The following is a 16,797-nucleotide window of genomic DNA, read 5'->3' as shown; positions in this document are numbered from 1 at the left end:
GGATGGATGGATAGAAGGATGGATGGAAGGATGGATGGAAGGATGGAAGGATGGTTGGATAGAAGGATAGATGAATGGATGGATAGAAGGATGGATGGATGGATGGATGGAAGGAAGGAAGGAAGGAAGGAAGGAAGGATGGATGGATGGATGGAAGGATGGACAGAAGGATGGATGGATGGATGGATGGATGGATGGAAGGATGGACGGAAGGAAGGATGGATGGATGGATGGATGGAGGAATGAGAGCATGGACACGTGAGTGGACAAATGAATGAAAAGTCAGTAGATAACTGGATGATTCGACAGATAAATGACTACGTGGATGGGGAGCTTAGTGGGTAGGTGGGTGGAGGGAAGCATGAATGGATGGCTGAATGGTAAGTGGAGAGACTTATGGTAGATGGGGGGTGGGTGGGAGATGGATGATGGCTGGATGGGTGGACAGACAGAAGGAATGAAGAAACCAATAAGCAGGAAGAAATAAGGACCCAGAAAGATGATTGCAGAGAGTCAGGAGAGACAACCAGCTCATGCCGTTCTCCCTCTGAAAACCCTCCAAAGAGCCACCTAGTTACTCCCAAAAAACATCTAAATTCTGCCCACACGATGCCAAGGCCCTGCGTGAACTGTCCCCTCATCTCTGTTCTTTCACTTACTCTGCTTTACTGCACTCACCATCTTCTCCCGCTTACAAAACATGCCAGACTCATGCTTGCCTCGGGGCCTTTGCACTTGCTGTTCCTGCTGCCAAGACATACCCTTCCCCAGCTCTTCACATAGCCCTTCTCTTTCATCCTTAGGTCTCAGCTCAGATATCACCTCCTTGAAGAAGTCTTCCCCAACCACCTCATCAGAACACCCCACCCCCACACAAACCATCCCATCTTTCAGTTTTACTTTCTTTTCAGCACTCATCACTGGAGTCGTACTCTTTACAGATTTATGGATGCATTTATCAGCCATCTCCCAGAACCAGAATGTCGTCTCCATGCTGACGGAGACCTGTTGTCTAATTCACAGATCTACACCCCCAGCACCTGGAAGAGGAGCCCAAGCACAGCAGGGCACAGTAACCTCGTGAACAACTGAAGGAATGAGCCATGCAACAAGAAGGAACATTCTGGGGGAAGCAGGAAGGCCTCAGCAAGAAAGATGTGCTCACAAGCCCAGAGGAAATGAGACAAATCCAACGTGACTACCCAGCAGGGCAGGGGCTCAGCCAGACCCCAGGTCCCAGGTCTCGGAGGAGTGTTTAGGGCTCCATGCAGAGCTCAGCCCAGTGGAAGTCAGCAGGAAAGGGGAGAGCTGGGGACACGAGGCAATCTGTACTCAATGAAAGCGGGTGGCAGTTGGCCAGAGCACGGAGCTTATCGAAACCAGCTGTTCCGCCTCCAATTACAGGGCCAGAGGGGAGCAGGGCTATTTTTAGCTTTCCAGCATTTGGCGGAGCAAAGACCTGCCTTGTGTGTAGGTAGTGGGGTGTGCCGAGGCACTCAGGGAGCCCCAGGGCAGGCCAAGGAGAGCGTAGACGAAACAGATCTATTCTGCGGAGCCCCGAGTGGGGAAGAGATTGTTCTGAGTCCTGTCCTCCCTCAGCTCTATTCCCCAAGTCCCCAAAATCAGAGGCAGAAAGAAAGCTGCTGGCAGCTGGGGGAGGTGAACAGATGTGGAGTGCCCACTCTTGGAAGCTGAGACTCGGCTACCAGCTGCCCACCAGCTGTCCCCTCGGGGGCCACCTCTGGCCCAGACTGGCGGCCCTGCGGCCAGGGTTGGGGAGAGACAGGAAGCTCCCTGCAGCAGCTGCTAGCGCAGAAAAAGGCAGCCCAGATGACAGAGGAGCCGAGACCCAGCTTTCTGCCCTGAGTTGAGTCTCGACCTTTTTTGAGGATCAATTTGCTAGGCAGATTTGGGCAAATCGCTGTCCCTCTCTGGGCCTCCAAAGGGTCCATCTGGCAAGTGGTTCATTCAGGCACCCTCTGGATTTTGTCAATAATTTTCGAATCAAGCTGAATCTTGTGCTGGGATCCAGGGTTCAAAACCAGACATCATTCACCTCTAATGCAGGGACCCTGACCTCTCATAAATGAGTAAAAAGGGCCAGGTGGAAACTCTGCTGAGCCAGCCAGCACTTCTGGAGACAGCAGCCACTCAGGGTGGCCAACCGTGTCCAAATGGGGAGACTAAAGCATCTTATGACTTTTCAAGAGAAGCCAGAAATCCAGCATTTCCTGTGAAATCTCCCAACTGTTAAATGTGGATATTAAATACCAAGTTTTATGGAAAACACGTCTGCAAAGCGCACTGGGTCAGGGGGGCATCGTCTGCCTCCACGGGGGTGCAGGGAAGAGAGTGCACGCAGGAGGATCAGCCTCTGAGTGAGAAGTAAGGAAGCCAGTGGTCTACCAGTTGGTGGGGCCCAGGGCACGAGGAGCAGCGAGATCCAGTCTTCCAGAAAGACGTAACTGGATGCAGGGTGGGGGCCGCTGGGGACGCAGGGAGCAGATGGGCCTACGTGGGCAGGAGCCGGAGTAGCATGCATCAGCCTTTATCGCTCTTCCTTCCTGCCCCATTATGTCATGCGCCCAGTAAACATGGATTTCACCTACTGTATGTCAAATCCAAGGCTGGGCATAAGGGACACACAGGTACGCCTTGGCAATCTTCCCAGGAAAGTCCCTGAGTTGAGACCCAGTGTCCACTCACTCTCAGTACAAGAATCCCATTTCTCTTGCTCATCTGCTCCACAACCTTGAGCTCCATGAGGGCAGGAACTGGGGCTGGGGGTCGGGAGGCAGTTACGTTCACCCCTGTGATTCCATGGTCTGAAATGCTTCCAGCGGGGTGTCTGCAGCAATGCCTGGCAAGTCATTATTTATCACCTACTATGTACTGAAGGGGCTTCCCTGGTGGCTCAGGGGTAAAGAATTCGCCTGCCAACACAGGAGATGCAGGTATCTTGATCCCTGAGCTGAGAAGATCCCCTGGAGAAGGAAATGGCAACCCATTCCAGTATTCCTGCCTGGGAAATCCCATGGACAGAGGAGCCTGGCAGGCTACAGTCCATGAGATCATAAAAGAGCTGGACGTGACTTAGCAACTTACAGCAATCGTGCACTGATAATGGCAGTTAACCCTCAGTGTCACGTGAAGATTAAAAGGCACGGCCACGTGGCCGCACCTGGAGCGGAGAAAGGCTGCCTGGCCATGTCCCTAGGGCTCCTGATTCCTTCCACCTGAGGGGACCTGGGTCCCGGCCGGGAAGAAAGAGGACCACGGCCCCGGGCTGCGGGCAGAGCAAAGCCGTGCAGGGAGGTGAGTCCATTAGCATGATGATAAACAGTCATCAGCCCTGGCCCTGTTTCAAATGGGCAATGAAAGAAATCTCCCTAATCCTTCCTAAGGAGACAGAACACTGCTGAAGCTCTGATCACAGACCGGTTATTCCATCTGGCTGGACTAAGCTCTCCGAAGGGTTCGGCAAGGGGCAGGGAGGGCCTCTGACCCTGGGGGGCCGGAAGCACACCTCTCCTAAGAGAAAAACTTCCTTCCTTGCCCAGGGATTAGGGGATTAGCTGATGCAGACCAGCCAGGCTGCCCCTTCCGGGCTTCCCGCAGGTCTCGGGCCCAAACTCACCCCCTCCACAAAGCCTCCCAGGGAACATGGAGCGGGGTCCCTCACCTGAGGGCAAGTCCCAACTCAAAGGCATCACTGCCACCTCTCAGGGTCCCAATGACCCCTAAGACCCCCTGGCTGCTGCCAGGCCAATCGTAAGCCTCAGGCCGTGACCCCTACCCCACCCCAGCTTCATACTGTCTCCAACTGCCCATCCAACAACCTTTCAATATCTGTCAATATGCAGATGTCTAAGGGGCATCTCAGCCTCATTAAAACATCCAAACCACGGTTCCAAGTCTCCGCACGTTTCCCCACCTGGCTTCCAGGTCACCGCACTCACCCGCCTGCCTCCCACCTCTCTGCCAGCTTCCTCTGCCTCCTTTGATAGCTGCTCCTCCTCCCCAGGGCCCAGTCAGTCCCTACCTCATTTCTTTCCTGCCCTCTTTCTACTCATCCCCTTGCAGATTTCATTCAGTTTCATGACTTTGAAAACCATCTAAATGCCCACATGCCCTGCACTTAGGTCTCTAATCCAGACTTTTCTCCCTGAGTCAAGATTTCATATGCACCTAACAAGTAGACATCTCCATCTGGGGGCCAGTCTCTATATGAGTATCCAAACATCCCCTGGGCTGTACCCCCACCCCCTGAAACCTCCCTGCATCTCCCCCACAACTTCTCAGCAAGCAGCCATCCATCTTTCCAGGTACTCATAATCCTTAATTCCCTTCCTCCCTCACCCTGTCAGCAAATGCCATCACCTTCAAGATGACCCAGAATGCGACACTTGCCCCCATCTTCCCGGTGACCACCCTAGACCAAGTCACCTCTCCCCTGGTCTATGGCAACAGAATAATTCCAGCAGCTTTTATCCCAGGCCTCCCCAAAAGCTTTGCGGAAGCAAGTAGGGTGAAAGTTAATGAATTATAAACAGAACCCCAGCCTCACAGGCAAGCTTCTCTCCCCATAAGCTTTGTGAGGCCCCAGGCATTCTCCTACCCTCTCCAGAGCGTGACCACCAGGTCTAACACACAGCGGGGCCTGGAAACAACGGGATGGTTTTACAGGGACTCCAATTCTTCCTCTGCGTCTCCCAGTCCCCAGCCCGCTCCCCCAGGTGAATGAGATTTAAACCTGGGTTTAGGATCCAATCCCAAATCACCTGCATTCTGGCCCTTTGATCCTTGGTTATAAAACAGGGGCAGGGGCAATAACATTTTATTATTAGGAAATAATGTAGTTCCCAAACAGAGAAATTGGAGGCCCTAACTACTGAAAGCCATAGGGGATCTCCCTCCCCTTATGGATCTCCGGAAGGGAGGTCTTACCAGACACCCACCCAGCGAGCACCTCAATCTCAGACTTCCAGCCTCTAAAACTGTGAGAAAATACATCTCTGTTGTTTCAGCTGCCCAGACTCTGGGACTTCGTTAGGGCATCTGAACAGACTAATTCAAAGGTCTGCCTCTGCTCTTCCAGCCCTCCCGAAATCTTTGAAATCAACTCTCTGCATTAAATACCTCTCTGCTTGACATAGCTACAGGGGCCTTTCTTTGCTTAAATGCTAGAGCAGCAACCCACTCATAGTTTGTGAAAGCAATTTTATGGGTCTCAGCAGTATTTTTGAAATGAAGAAATGAGTAGAACAGAATAGACACAAATACTTGTAGAGTGTATCAAGCACAGTAAATTCTGTGAAACTTTGGTTTCGATCATACAATTAATGGACTGTATGTGTGTACCCAGTCTCAATATCAACCTTACATTTTGCAGTGAGCTGTGGTCAAAAACGTTCGAAAGACCTCATATGGGGACCTCACTACGCTTGACCTCCAAGGGCTGTTCCATAAAGATTTAGGGTGCTTGGGTGGCTCTGCCCAGGGGGGCTCCCGGGGGAAGGAACAGAGCTGGGAAGAGCCAGGTGCGTGCAGCTGAGGCCCAGGGCCCCAGGGGAGGGCAGGGCGGAGGCACTCACTTGCCCAGGAAGCACTTGGGAACGGTGCTCAGCTTTCTGCGACGGTCCTTGATCAGGTTCACCTTCTTGTTCATCATCATGTGGTACAGCTTCTCCCCCTTCTCCGCGATCATGACGTAGGCGTCGCGCTCCATGCCCAGCTTCAGGCCTACGGAGGAAACACGTCAGCACCAAGCACTGAGGAGCCAAGGGGACAGGCCTGTGGATCCCAAAAGCCTGTCTCCAGCTGACCCCCCACTACTGCCAAGAATCCTAGGATGACCAACCACATTGGCATGACCTTGGGCAAGTCTCCTCCATTAGCCCTCAGTCTTCCCATCTGTCTAGTGGGCTAAACCAGATAAGCTGAGCTCACACCAAGTTATCACAGTCCTAGAGCTCCTACCCCTTCAAAGACCTGCTTTTTGGCAGACGGCCCCTATCTCTCTGGAAAGGACCCTATGCCCTGTCCCCAGCACAGCTCTCACTCGACAGGAGGGATCAGACTGGGGTAAGCCATGTACGCTCCCAGATCCGGGAAAGCCCCCGGCCACGCACTCTCGCGCTGCTCCCGCTCGCGGATGATGGCGTCCAGCCACTTCTGCTTCTCCTCCGCCGTCTTGGCCATGCAGACAAACCACTTGTTCTTGGCCGTGTTGTGGATCTTCCAGCCATTGGTGACAGTATAGCCATTGCTGTGATAATCCGCTAGCGGGGGCAGGAGGCAAAGGGAGGGGGTGAGCGAGGACTCAGCCATACAACTCAACATTCATCATTATATGTTTACGAGTGAGGTCATGGGACCAGCCCTGCCTGCTCCAGAAAGACAGGGCGGTGGAGATCTCAATGGGATCGGGTTTGGGGGTTGAACTTACCATCCTTCAAATGCTCCCTCTCCTATCTCTTCTCTGGTGGGCAAGGAAGACCTGCCCATAAAGAAGTCTCCCCTGGTGCTTCCCTGCCTCCTTGCCCATCTCCTTCGTGCACTTTAGGCTGCTTAAAACCCTAGTGCAGGGGCTTCCCTGATGGTCCAGTGGTTAAGAACCCGGCCGTCAATGTAGGGGACCTGGTTTGGATCCCTGGTCTGGGAAGATTTCACATGCCATGGGCCACCTAAGCTGGTGTGTGCCGTAACTACTGAGCCTGTGCTCGAGTCCAGGAGCTGCAACTACTGAGCCCAGAAGCTGCAACTACTGAGCCCAGAAGCTGCAACTACCGAGCCCGTGTTCCACAACAAGAAGAGCCTCCATAGTGAGAAGCCCACGCAGCACAGCGAGGGGGCGCGGGCTCAGGCAGGGCAGGGTGCGGCCTACCTGTCCCGTCCTCCACGTTCTCCACCTCCATGACCTCAGTGTTGATTCGACCCCGGAAGATGTACAAGGAGCCATTGATGGATTTGGTCCTCTTGGTGGATTTCTTGCCCCCAGTGACCCTGAAAGACAGCGGGAAGTCGGCGTCCCCTACCCGTCCCCTCCCTGGGCCTCAGTCATCTTCAACAGAGTGATCGGGTGCAGGACAGTAACACAGAAGGATACCCAGGGACAGGAGCAGGGCAGGAACTGGCTCAGAAGTGTGGCGTTTTGGCTGGTGCTGGGGTGACTTGAGCAAGTCTCTTTTCCACTCTCAGCCACAGCTTCCTCATCTGCAAAATGGGCTAATAACCTTGCTGACTTCCCAGAGCTACTTTTGAGCCAATAGGAGATATGGATGTGAAACCAATAAGGAGCAATAGAAACCCCACTCTTCTAAGGCTGGAAAATGGGTAGAGGCTATCAGGGTGTCTAACAAACAGGAACTTCCTGAAATAAAACCAGAACGGAAAGGAACTCCATTTCTACATGGAGAAGTCTATATCTACCTACCCATCACTGATTCACTCGCTCAGGTGAACTCTCACACACCCACTTAGTCACTTTTCAAACCATCTGACCAGCACTTCCTCTAGGAAGGCTACCAAGGACTGGGGGAGTCACTCACCCATGCATTCAACAGGTGATCAAGAGAATACCTACTGGGCACTATTCTAGGTGCAGCAGGGAAGACAGAGTCTCTGAGCAGGGAACAAGACGTAGTCTCTGAGACTACATCTTCCAATATGGGAGGGCAGGAGGCACCCCCAAAGCTCTCCATCATCCCCTCTTCTGGTTCCTGCCCCCTGCCAGATTAACCACTATCCTGATGTCTAACCTCTTGGATTCACTTTCCTGTTTTGGAACTTCACATTCATGGAATCACACGGGGTGATGGTGACGGACATTTGGGTTGGCTTCAGTCTGGCACTGTGCCTTATGTTCTGGCACGTGTCTTATGAAGAACATACGTGTGCCTTTCTTTGGGTTTATCTACCTAGGAGTTGAATTGCTCAGGAATGCACACAACTGGCTTTGGTAGACGCTGCCAAGCCATAACAATATCCAGTGGCGTACAGACATTCCAGGTGCTCCACAGTCTCCATAACTGGTATTGAATTTCTCATTCTGGCCATTCTGGTGGCAGAGAGGAGTGTCTCTAATAAAGATTTCATCTGTATTTCCCTGGTGAGTAAAGAGGCTGAGCACTTTTTCATGTTTATTGCCCATCTGGTGTCTTCCATTTGTGAAATGACTGTCCCTTGACCATTTTTCTGTTGGGCTGTCTTTTTCTCAATGCTTTATAACAGGGCTCAGCAGATTTTCTTCTGAAAAGGAACCAGCGTGTAAATATTTTCAACTGGGTGGGCCAGATGGTCTCTGTTACAACTACTGAACTCAGCCCTTGAGGCATGAGTGCATCCACAGACAACACAAAAATGAATGGGCATGACTATTTGCCAATAAAACTTTATTTATAAAAATAGGCAGAAGGCCAAAGTTGGCCTATATATTATGGATAGGAGTCCTTTGCAAAGTGATAGCAAAGATCTTCTCCTCCTCTGTGGCCTGGCTTTTTATTCTCTTCTTGTTGTCTTTCAAGTAACAAAAGTTCTTAATTTGAATGTAGTCTGATAAATAATTTTTCCTTTATAATTATACTGTCTGTACAATTTAAAAAATCTTTGCTTACCCCCTAGATCATGAAGACAGACTCCTATGCATTCTTCTAGAAGCTTTATTGTTTTGTTGTTCACATTTAAATCAATGATCCATCTGAAGTTGACTTTTGTATATTGTATGAAGGGTCAAGACTCATCTTTTTCCTGCTGGATATCAAACTGATCCAGCACCATACACTGAACCACTTTGGTACTTTTGTTGAAATTAAATGACTGCTTTTACGTAGGTCTATTTCTGGACTCACTACTGCACTCCATTAATCTTGTCTGATTTTACACCATTTTAACTACACTGTCTTAATTACAGCAGCTTTACAGCAAGTCTTGGTGTCAGTAATCAAAGTCTTCCATCTTTGTTCTCCTTCAAAACTATCTTAGCTGTCTTTGTCTGTGTTTCCATGTAAACTTTAAAAATCATTTACGTACACAGACACACAACCTCCTTCCTGCAATTTTTACCAGAATCACATTGAGGTTCTAGCCAACGCCTGATAAGAGAATGGAAAGCATTTGCTGATGATGAGGGGTAAGGCAGGTCAGAATGAAGGACAGCTAAGACTCTGGCCTCAGAGCCTGAGTAAATGGTGGTGCTCTTTATCAGGAATGAAGAAGACTCAAGGAGAAAAAGGTCTAGAGCAGACGTTGCAATGGAAGGAGGAATCTTGGAACTTCCCTGGCGGTCCAATGGTTAAGATTCCACGCTCCCAACGCAGACGGCACAGGTTTGATCCCTGGTCAGGGAACTAAGATCCCACATGCCACATGGTGCGGCCTACATAAAACGAAGAATCTTGTTTTAGACCCAAGTGAAGTGTGAGCTGTGTGTGACAAAACCAAGGGAAGACACGGTTTTAGATTTCTCCCACTTTACACACCCTGTACTAGGCACCATTCTAACCACCTTACGTGTTTTATCTTAATCTGTAAAAGCAACCTCATGAGATGGAGAGTGCTTTCACCCCCACTAAACAGATAGAAAAACAGAGGCAGGCGGCAGCGTACCTGCATCTGTAACCGCTACACACTGCTGACGCCTCCATGATCTGAAACCAGCAGCTGAGACAATGAGACTTAGCACTCCTGTGCCCTTTCCTCTTCTGAAGAATGGGGAGGCGGGTTTTAAAACTCTCCCTTCCACTTCTGACACCCGAGAAGCCTCTATTTTTTTTTTTTTAATACGTATTTCTCTGGCCACCTGGGTCCTAGTTGCTGCAGGCAGGATCTTCGCTGTATCTTGGGGAATATTTCATTGCAATTTGTGGACTCAGCAGCTGAGGCACACGAGGTTAGTTACCCCTCCGCATGGGGGATCTTAGTTCCCCAACCAGGGATGGAACCTGCGTCCTCTGCATTGAAAGGTGGATTCTGAAGCACTGGACCACCAGGGAAGTCCTGAACAGCCTCCAGTTTTGAATCAGACCAGAAGCACTCTTGAGTCAGAGACCTCTCCTGACCCATGACCCGGACTGGTGGTGCCTGGCGAAGACATAACCGGAGGCAGACAGCTACCAGCCTCAGGCGTTTCCTGGGACCACATCAGAGTCAGGCCGGGAGCTCCATCCACCACTGACGGCCCCACCCCCCGAGACCTCTCAGAGCCCAGCCCTCGGGCTCCTGACCCAGTGCAGGAAAGGTGGCAGCCTGCCCGCTTCTCCCGGGTGATGTGTGCCCTTTGCCTCCAGCCGGCCCCATTCACTCGCAAGCCTGAGGCCGGAAACCGTGTTACAAGAGCTCCTGTGGCCACAGGGCCAGCCCCAGGAGGCCTCCTGGGGGCCCAGCCCCACCAGCATCAGCCGCTATGGCTCCAGCGGAGGAAGGGCCCACACGGGGGTGGCTGAAGCCCAAGCAAACTCGGCCCGGGCTGGGGGCCCACGGGGGCCTGAAGGGACGTGCTGTTTTCTAAACCCCCGGGTTCTGGGAAAAGGGCCTGCCTCAGACAGCCCGGGGAGGTGCTGCGGGCGGGGCTACGGGTGGATGCTGGCCGTGGCCTTGGCATCGCCGAAGGAGGACTCTCAGGACGGCCCCAGTGAGGACAGGCAGGGCGCAAGGCAGGAGGAGAGGGCAGCATTGATGGAGGGACAGGAGGACAAGTGAGTCGCAGACAGACCAAGGGAGTTAGCGGGAAGAAAACGTCAGTGAGAAAGAGACACGTGGCCCAGTCACGCAGATGCGGTGAGGAAGGACACGGAGGCCTCTGACCAGAAGGAGCAAGCCCCAGCACAAGGAGGGAAGGGGGCAGAGGGAGGGGCCTGTGGCTGAAGTGCCTACTGTGTGCTGAAGCTGCACTCACGGGATCGTACTGAATAGGAACTTGTCACCTGTGGAGCTTAACAGTAACAGCAGCTACTCGCTCTGGGCACTTACTACGCAAGCAGACTTAACAGGTTTGTCCTTCAAAATGGCTCTGTGGGGTACAGGATAATTCAACCTGTTCCACAGATGAGGAAACTGAAGCAGAGAGGCCAAGTCACGGAGCTAGAGAAATAATAAGGAACTCGGCTCTTAACCAAACACTATTGTAACTTTTTTTTAAATCAACCCCATTTTACAGAAGAGAAAACTGAGGCTCAGAGAGGTCAGACTGCTGAAGGAGGATGATGAAAAGCTTCCCCACGCCCACACTGAACACCCCTCACTCATCCTGTGGAAAGGTTCCTCACCACAGGAGGAACCTTAGGAGGCCAGCAGAATCAGACAAGAAAAATGAGGCTCAGGGAGACAGTAAGTGAGAAGCCCAGAATCACAAAGGAAAGCGGAGGTGATGCTGAGAGCAGGGCGCAGATCTGGACCTCCCCTCAGCCCTAGCCTTTGCTAGATAAAAGAATAAAGAAGCCTCTGGCAAGTCACTATTTCGTCCCTGAAGCAACGTAGCAGGAAGAAGTTTCATTCAAAAAGGGCTGCACTGGTCAGTTGTGACGGTCCTCTACCTCCTCAGCAAGAAAACCGAAAGGCAGGGATTCTCCTGGCCCACCAACCTACCCACCCACCTGTCCACCCAACCGTCCACTCATGCCCCACCCCTCCGTCTCCTAACTTTCCCTCTGTCCACTCACTCATTCACCTCTCCATCAACTCAACCATCCAATCACCCAACCTCCCACACCAGGGACTAGCCACTCTGGCAACTACCAACCAACCATTCTTCAACACACCCATCCAACAGACCATCTATCCACCAATCTCAAAACCTCCACCATCCACCCAGCCTCCCAATTTTATGACCATCCAGCCATCCAGCCATATACCCATTTACTTATAAAGGCCCAACTCACCTTTCATCTAAACACACCTCTGCCAGCCCATCATGTCTTCATATCCATTCTCCAACAACCCAAACATAGACTCCCCCAACCGACTATCTATCCCTCCATCCAGCCAGCTCCTAAACTCCAACCATTTACTCACTCATCTACTCATTCATCCGTCCACCAGTCAATTCATACAGGCATCCATGAGCACTGCCTCCGGGCCTCCCTTCACCTACACCCATTAATCCCCCAAACTTCCAGCTATGCATCTATCCCTCCTCCCGTTTGCCCACACTTCCTACCAAACATCCATCCCCATCGGTCTACCACTCAGCCACCCGTCCATTCACTCTACAAAGTTTAAGAAGCTCCAACGAAAGAAACAAGGATGACAAAGGCACTATCTTTCCCTCAAACAATGTAACAGGAGAAGGATCCCTCTCCCCTCAAACCATCTATCTTTGGATCTTAGAATCACAGGATGCGAGTGCCACAAAAAAACCTCCAAACTCCCATGACCGCCTCAATCTACACTGTCTGCTACAGCAGCCACAAGCCACATGTGACTACTGAACACTTAAAAGGTCCCTAGCAGAGAACTCAATGGCACCCCACTCCAGTACTCTTGCCTGGAAAATCCCATGGACAGAGGAGCCTAGTCGGCTGCAGTCCGTGGAGTCGCAAAGTCGGACACGACTGAGCAACTTCACTTTCACTTTTCACTTTCATGCATTGGAGAAGGAAATGGCAACCCACTCCAGTGTTCTTGCCTGGAGAATCCCAAGGACAGCGGAGCCTGGTGGGCTGCCGTCTATGAGGTCGCACAGAGTCGGACACCCCTGAAGCGACTTAGCAGCAGCAGCAGCAGCAGCAGCACAAACTGAGATGTGCTGTAAGCGTAACAGACACACTAGATTTTGAAGCTTTAGCGTACATTTCTTTAAAAGAATGCAAAATACCTATTCACTCAATTTTTTAAACTGATTAGGTAGAATAATAATATTTGGGGATATACTGGGGTAAATAAAATATAGTATTTAAATTCATTCCACCTACCTCTTTTTGCTTTTCTAAATGCAACTACTAGAAAATTTTAAATAACCTATATTCCTAGAGAATGCTGATCAAGAACAAATCCCTCAACTCAGGAGAAAAGGGAGGCCCAGCGGCCCCAGGGGAAACTGTCAAGATCCCAGCCTGCTGACCCACCCGGTCAGCCCTGGCCCCACCTCCAGCCACTCACCTGGATTTCCGCTTGCAGTAGACCAGCAGGTTGTCGAAGAGGAAGAAAGCTCTCTCCTGGATGTTGCCCGCAGAGATTTTTAACAAAGTCCCTTGCAGGAGGAGCTGGGTGCAGATGTCGGTGAGGTTGGAGCCCTAGGAGAGCAATGGGGCGGGGGTGCAGGGCATGAGCTGGTGAATCCAGGAGAGCCCTTGGGAATACCCCCTCTTTGTTCCCAGAGACAGACCTGCCCCTGCCTCCCTCACACCCCCAAAATCTCAATGCACCACTGGAGGTGAGCAGACAGAAACCCAGTACCACCCTATCGATGGCTTCCCTCTGGGGCATGTGCCGGAATAATGCTGGTAGAAGCATACAGAGATGACCGCTGCTCAGAGAGGGGCCCTGGGACTCAGCAAGGTGGAAGGACTCACTCAGCCCACACGGCCCAGGCTGTGTTTTGTTATAGGTTTTGTTGTGTTTTGTTTGGTTGGTTTTTTTTGCCAATCCCCTCCCCCATTATTTATTTGTGTCTTGACTTGTTACTTTATTTCCTCCACAAGGATGCCACCTCTGGGACTTCTCTGGTGGTCCAGTGGCTAAGACACCAAGCTCCCCAGGCAAGGGGTCCAGGTTCGTGCCCTGGTCGGGGAACTAGATCCCATATGCCGCAACTAAGAGTTCACATACTACACCTGAAGCTCCTGCATGCCGCAAGACAGAGAACAGCCAAGTAAATACATAAACATTTTTTAAATACTGGCAGAATTCATTATGTACATATAAAGAATGCCACTTTCCTAAGGACGGAAGCATTATCAATCATCTATCAACCATTTGCCACTGTACTTCTAGCCCCTCCCACACACTCTGGCACACAGTAGGTGCTCAACAAATGCTTGCAGAACAAGTGACCAACCCCACGTGAACACCACCAGGGGAAGGATTCTGAGAGCACCCCCTCTAGCTGGGGATGTGAGAAGAGATGGGAACCGTTCCTGAATTCTACCTGGTCATCTGTGCTAAATAACCAAGATGCTGGGTGTGCATGGGGTGCGCTGAACCTTCGTGGGGCTCAAGCAGTGTGGTCAGGAAAGGCACTGGGGAGGCCTGGGAGGATGGCGAAGATAAAGAGGCTGAGGATACGGATGGGGCGAGGTCCCTGCTGGAAGGAGTCCTCAGAGCCAAGGACCACACAGGTCCATCTGGAGCTCTGAGGGGACCAGGGCCCGGAGCAGAGAGATCTTACAGTGATGAGAGAGAGGAAGCAGGAAAGACACCTTGGAGGGCATGGGCCCCTGGGGAGGGGAGAGTCTCAGACCCATGCTCCTCTTCCACCCAAGAAAGGTGGTTTTAGCTGGCAGGTGGCTGCCCAACCACAGACTCCACGTCTCGGCATCCCTCGTGCCAGGCATGCTCTTGCGACGATATTCTGGCCAGCGTGCCCTGCTTCTACATCCTTTTCTTGAGAGAAAACTGCCTCCCTCCCGTTCCTCCCTTATCGCCTCTTGCCTAGGCTGGAAGGTGGCCACAGTGGCGGGACCCGCTGTAGCAGATGGCAGAGGACAGCATTGGAAGGGGCCAGGGTCCGAAAGGAGCAGGGCCGCCCCATCCCCAGCCTGCATCGCTACTGAGAAATAAACCACTGGGCTGGTTGTTCTGTTGCTGTTCTCGTTTTGGCTGCAGTGCACGGCACGCCAGATTTCTGTTCCCTGACCAGGGATCGAACCTGTGCCCCCTGCAGTGGAAGTCCTGCGCCTGAACCACTGGACTGCCAGGGAAATCCCAAGATTTTTACCTCACTTAGACTTTTATCTCACTTAAACTATTAAAGTCTCTCTTTTGCAGAGCCTCCAACTTTAAGTGCTTGATGTACTTTAAATACATCAAGATAAGGATGGAGGCCCCATCCACAGGTGGGGCCTCTGACACTGAGGCCCAGGGCATATGACACGGAAGTGTTTATTTTAGGGGAAATTCATTACAAACCTGCAGATCACAAAGTAGCAAGAAACCAAGAGACAAGATGCTGTCTCTGCCTGGAAATGAACTGAGGGAGGAAAGCGCAGGGATTCTTCACAGAATCTCCTTCCCCAGACACTCAACACCCAGGAGCAACAAGTTCATAGCCCAGAGAGGCCTGCTATTTCAATTATTTCTGAGACCCAGCAAGAGGAACTGGTTTTGGCAACTCAGAAATGAGACTGTCTGCTAACTGCCCACTGCAATTCCCTCTGTTGCTATCAGAGCGGGTTTGCTTGGTGCCCATGGGGCAGCTGGAAACAACAAATCCATTCACCCAGTGGTGCCAGAGAGCCCCCTCTGAGTCTTGGGAAACCAACTTCTTTGCAGTCAAGGGCTGTGCAGCCCAGGACACAAGCACATACCCGTTAACAGAAATCACCGCCTGGACGCTTGTGTGCCGCCACCAGATAGGTAACACCCACAGCACAGCAACCCAGCACGGTAGTGTGCCTGCTGCTCCAAGGGCATGGGGGCAAAAGCGGGCCCCTGGAGCCTCAGCATCCATGCAAACAGGGAGAGCACGACTCCCCGGTGAGGAGAGTCCATCCGCGGCCCACAGGGCAGCTCAGAGCAGACAGCAGCACAACACTTCCTTCGAGACCCCGTGCTTCTGTCTCCTCTGCCCACCTCTCTCGTGCCCGCCTACCAGTCCTTCCAGGCTCCAAAGGGGATTTGGGCTGCTTGCACGTTCTGTGCTTACTCGCTCAGTTGAGTCCGACTCTTTGCGACCCCATGGACTGTAGCCCGCCAGGCTCCTCTGTCCATGGGATTCTCCAGGCAAGAATACTGGAGTGGTTGCCCATGCCCTCCTCCAGGGGACCTTCCCGACCCAGGGATCGAACCCAGGCCTCCCACACTGGAGGTGCATCTTAACCGTCTGAGCCACCAGGGAAGCATTCGAATGTATAGTATTTTAGAATAACTATACTCAGAGTAAAGGGAATACCCAGATTGGTAAGATACAGAGCACCAGCTGACACCAAAATGAAGGGAACCAAAATGCTGTCATGCCCACTGCCCTTCAGGGTGGAAGGCTGCTTCTATAGGAACCTACCACTGGGCCCGGCTGTAAGGACCAAGAGCCCAGAGGCCACGCAGACCCAGACCAAGGCTAGGGGGCCGCAGAGAAGAAGCACGCCCAGCCTGGGAAGTTGCCTCCCTGGCCTCGGCCAAGGGCCACCCAGGAAACTGCATCTGAAGTGCCCAGGACACTGCAGAGGGAGGCCCCTTCCACCCCAGCCCTGCTAAGAAAGAAGCCCAGCTGACAGTCTCCCTGGAATCCTTGAACCCAGGTCAAGGCTGGGGGTAAGGACCAGATACACACAAAGAGGCTGAACACCATGGTGTCCGCCAGTCAGGGCTGCAGGCCTCCTTCAGACAGAGCAGAAGTGAAGTGCCATGCAGAGAAGAGGGCGAAAGCTAACACAGGTACACAGCTTATCACCCTCCAACTCCGGTTCTAAGCATCTCACAGAACTCCATTAAACCTTACAACTCTCACTTTACAGAACGGAGTTTCACTTTAGGAAACAAAGGTACAGAACAGCAAAGTGACTTGTTCAAGGTCACACAGCTACCAGGCTTGCCTGGTAGCTCAGCTGGTAAAGAATCCGCCTGCAAAGCAGGAGACCCCGGTTCGATTCCTAGGTCAGGAAGATCCCCTGGAGAAGGGATAGGCTACCCACTCCAGTATTCTTG

The 16,797-nt window shown here is 52.0% G+C and overlaps 1 protein-coding gene across 1 annotated transcript in view; it reads right to left on the bottom strand.

The window, feature by feature from the left end:
• PREX1 (phosphatidylinositol-3,4,5-trisphosphate dependent Rac exchange factor 1) overlaps positions 1 to 16,797 on the bottom strand; it is a gene marked incomplete at its 5' end in the record, with an annotated part of 105,391 nt that overhangs the window by 47,167 nt on the left and 41,427 nt on the right. The window contains 4 exons of the mRNA XM_040248738.1: positions 5,595 to 5,742; positions 6,132 to 6,281; positions 6,887 to 7,005; positions 13,096 to 13,229. Coding sequence (XP_040104672.1) covers positions 5,595 to 5,742; positions 6,132 to 6,281; positions 6,887 to 7,005; positions 13,096 to 13,229 — 551 coding nt within the window. The remainder of the gene's footprint in view (positions 1 to 5,594; positions 5,743 to 6,131; positions 6,282 to 6,886; positions 7,006 to 13,095; positions 13,230 to 16,797) is intronic.

This window comes from Oryx dammah, unplaced genomic scaffold (genome assembly GCF_014754425.2).
Source record: "Oryx dammah isolate SB20612 unplaced genomic scaffold, SCBI_Odam_1.1 HiC_scaffold_10, whole genome shotgun sequence".
Taxonomy (NCBI): domain Eukaryota; kingdom Metazoa; phylum Chordata; class Mammalia; order Artiodactyla; family Bovidae; genus Oryx; species Oryx dammah.
This window is presented reverse-complemented; position numbering and strand designations above follow the sequence as displayed.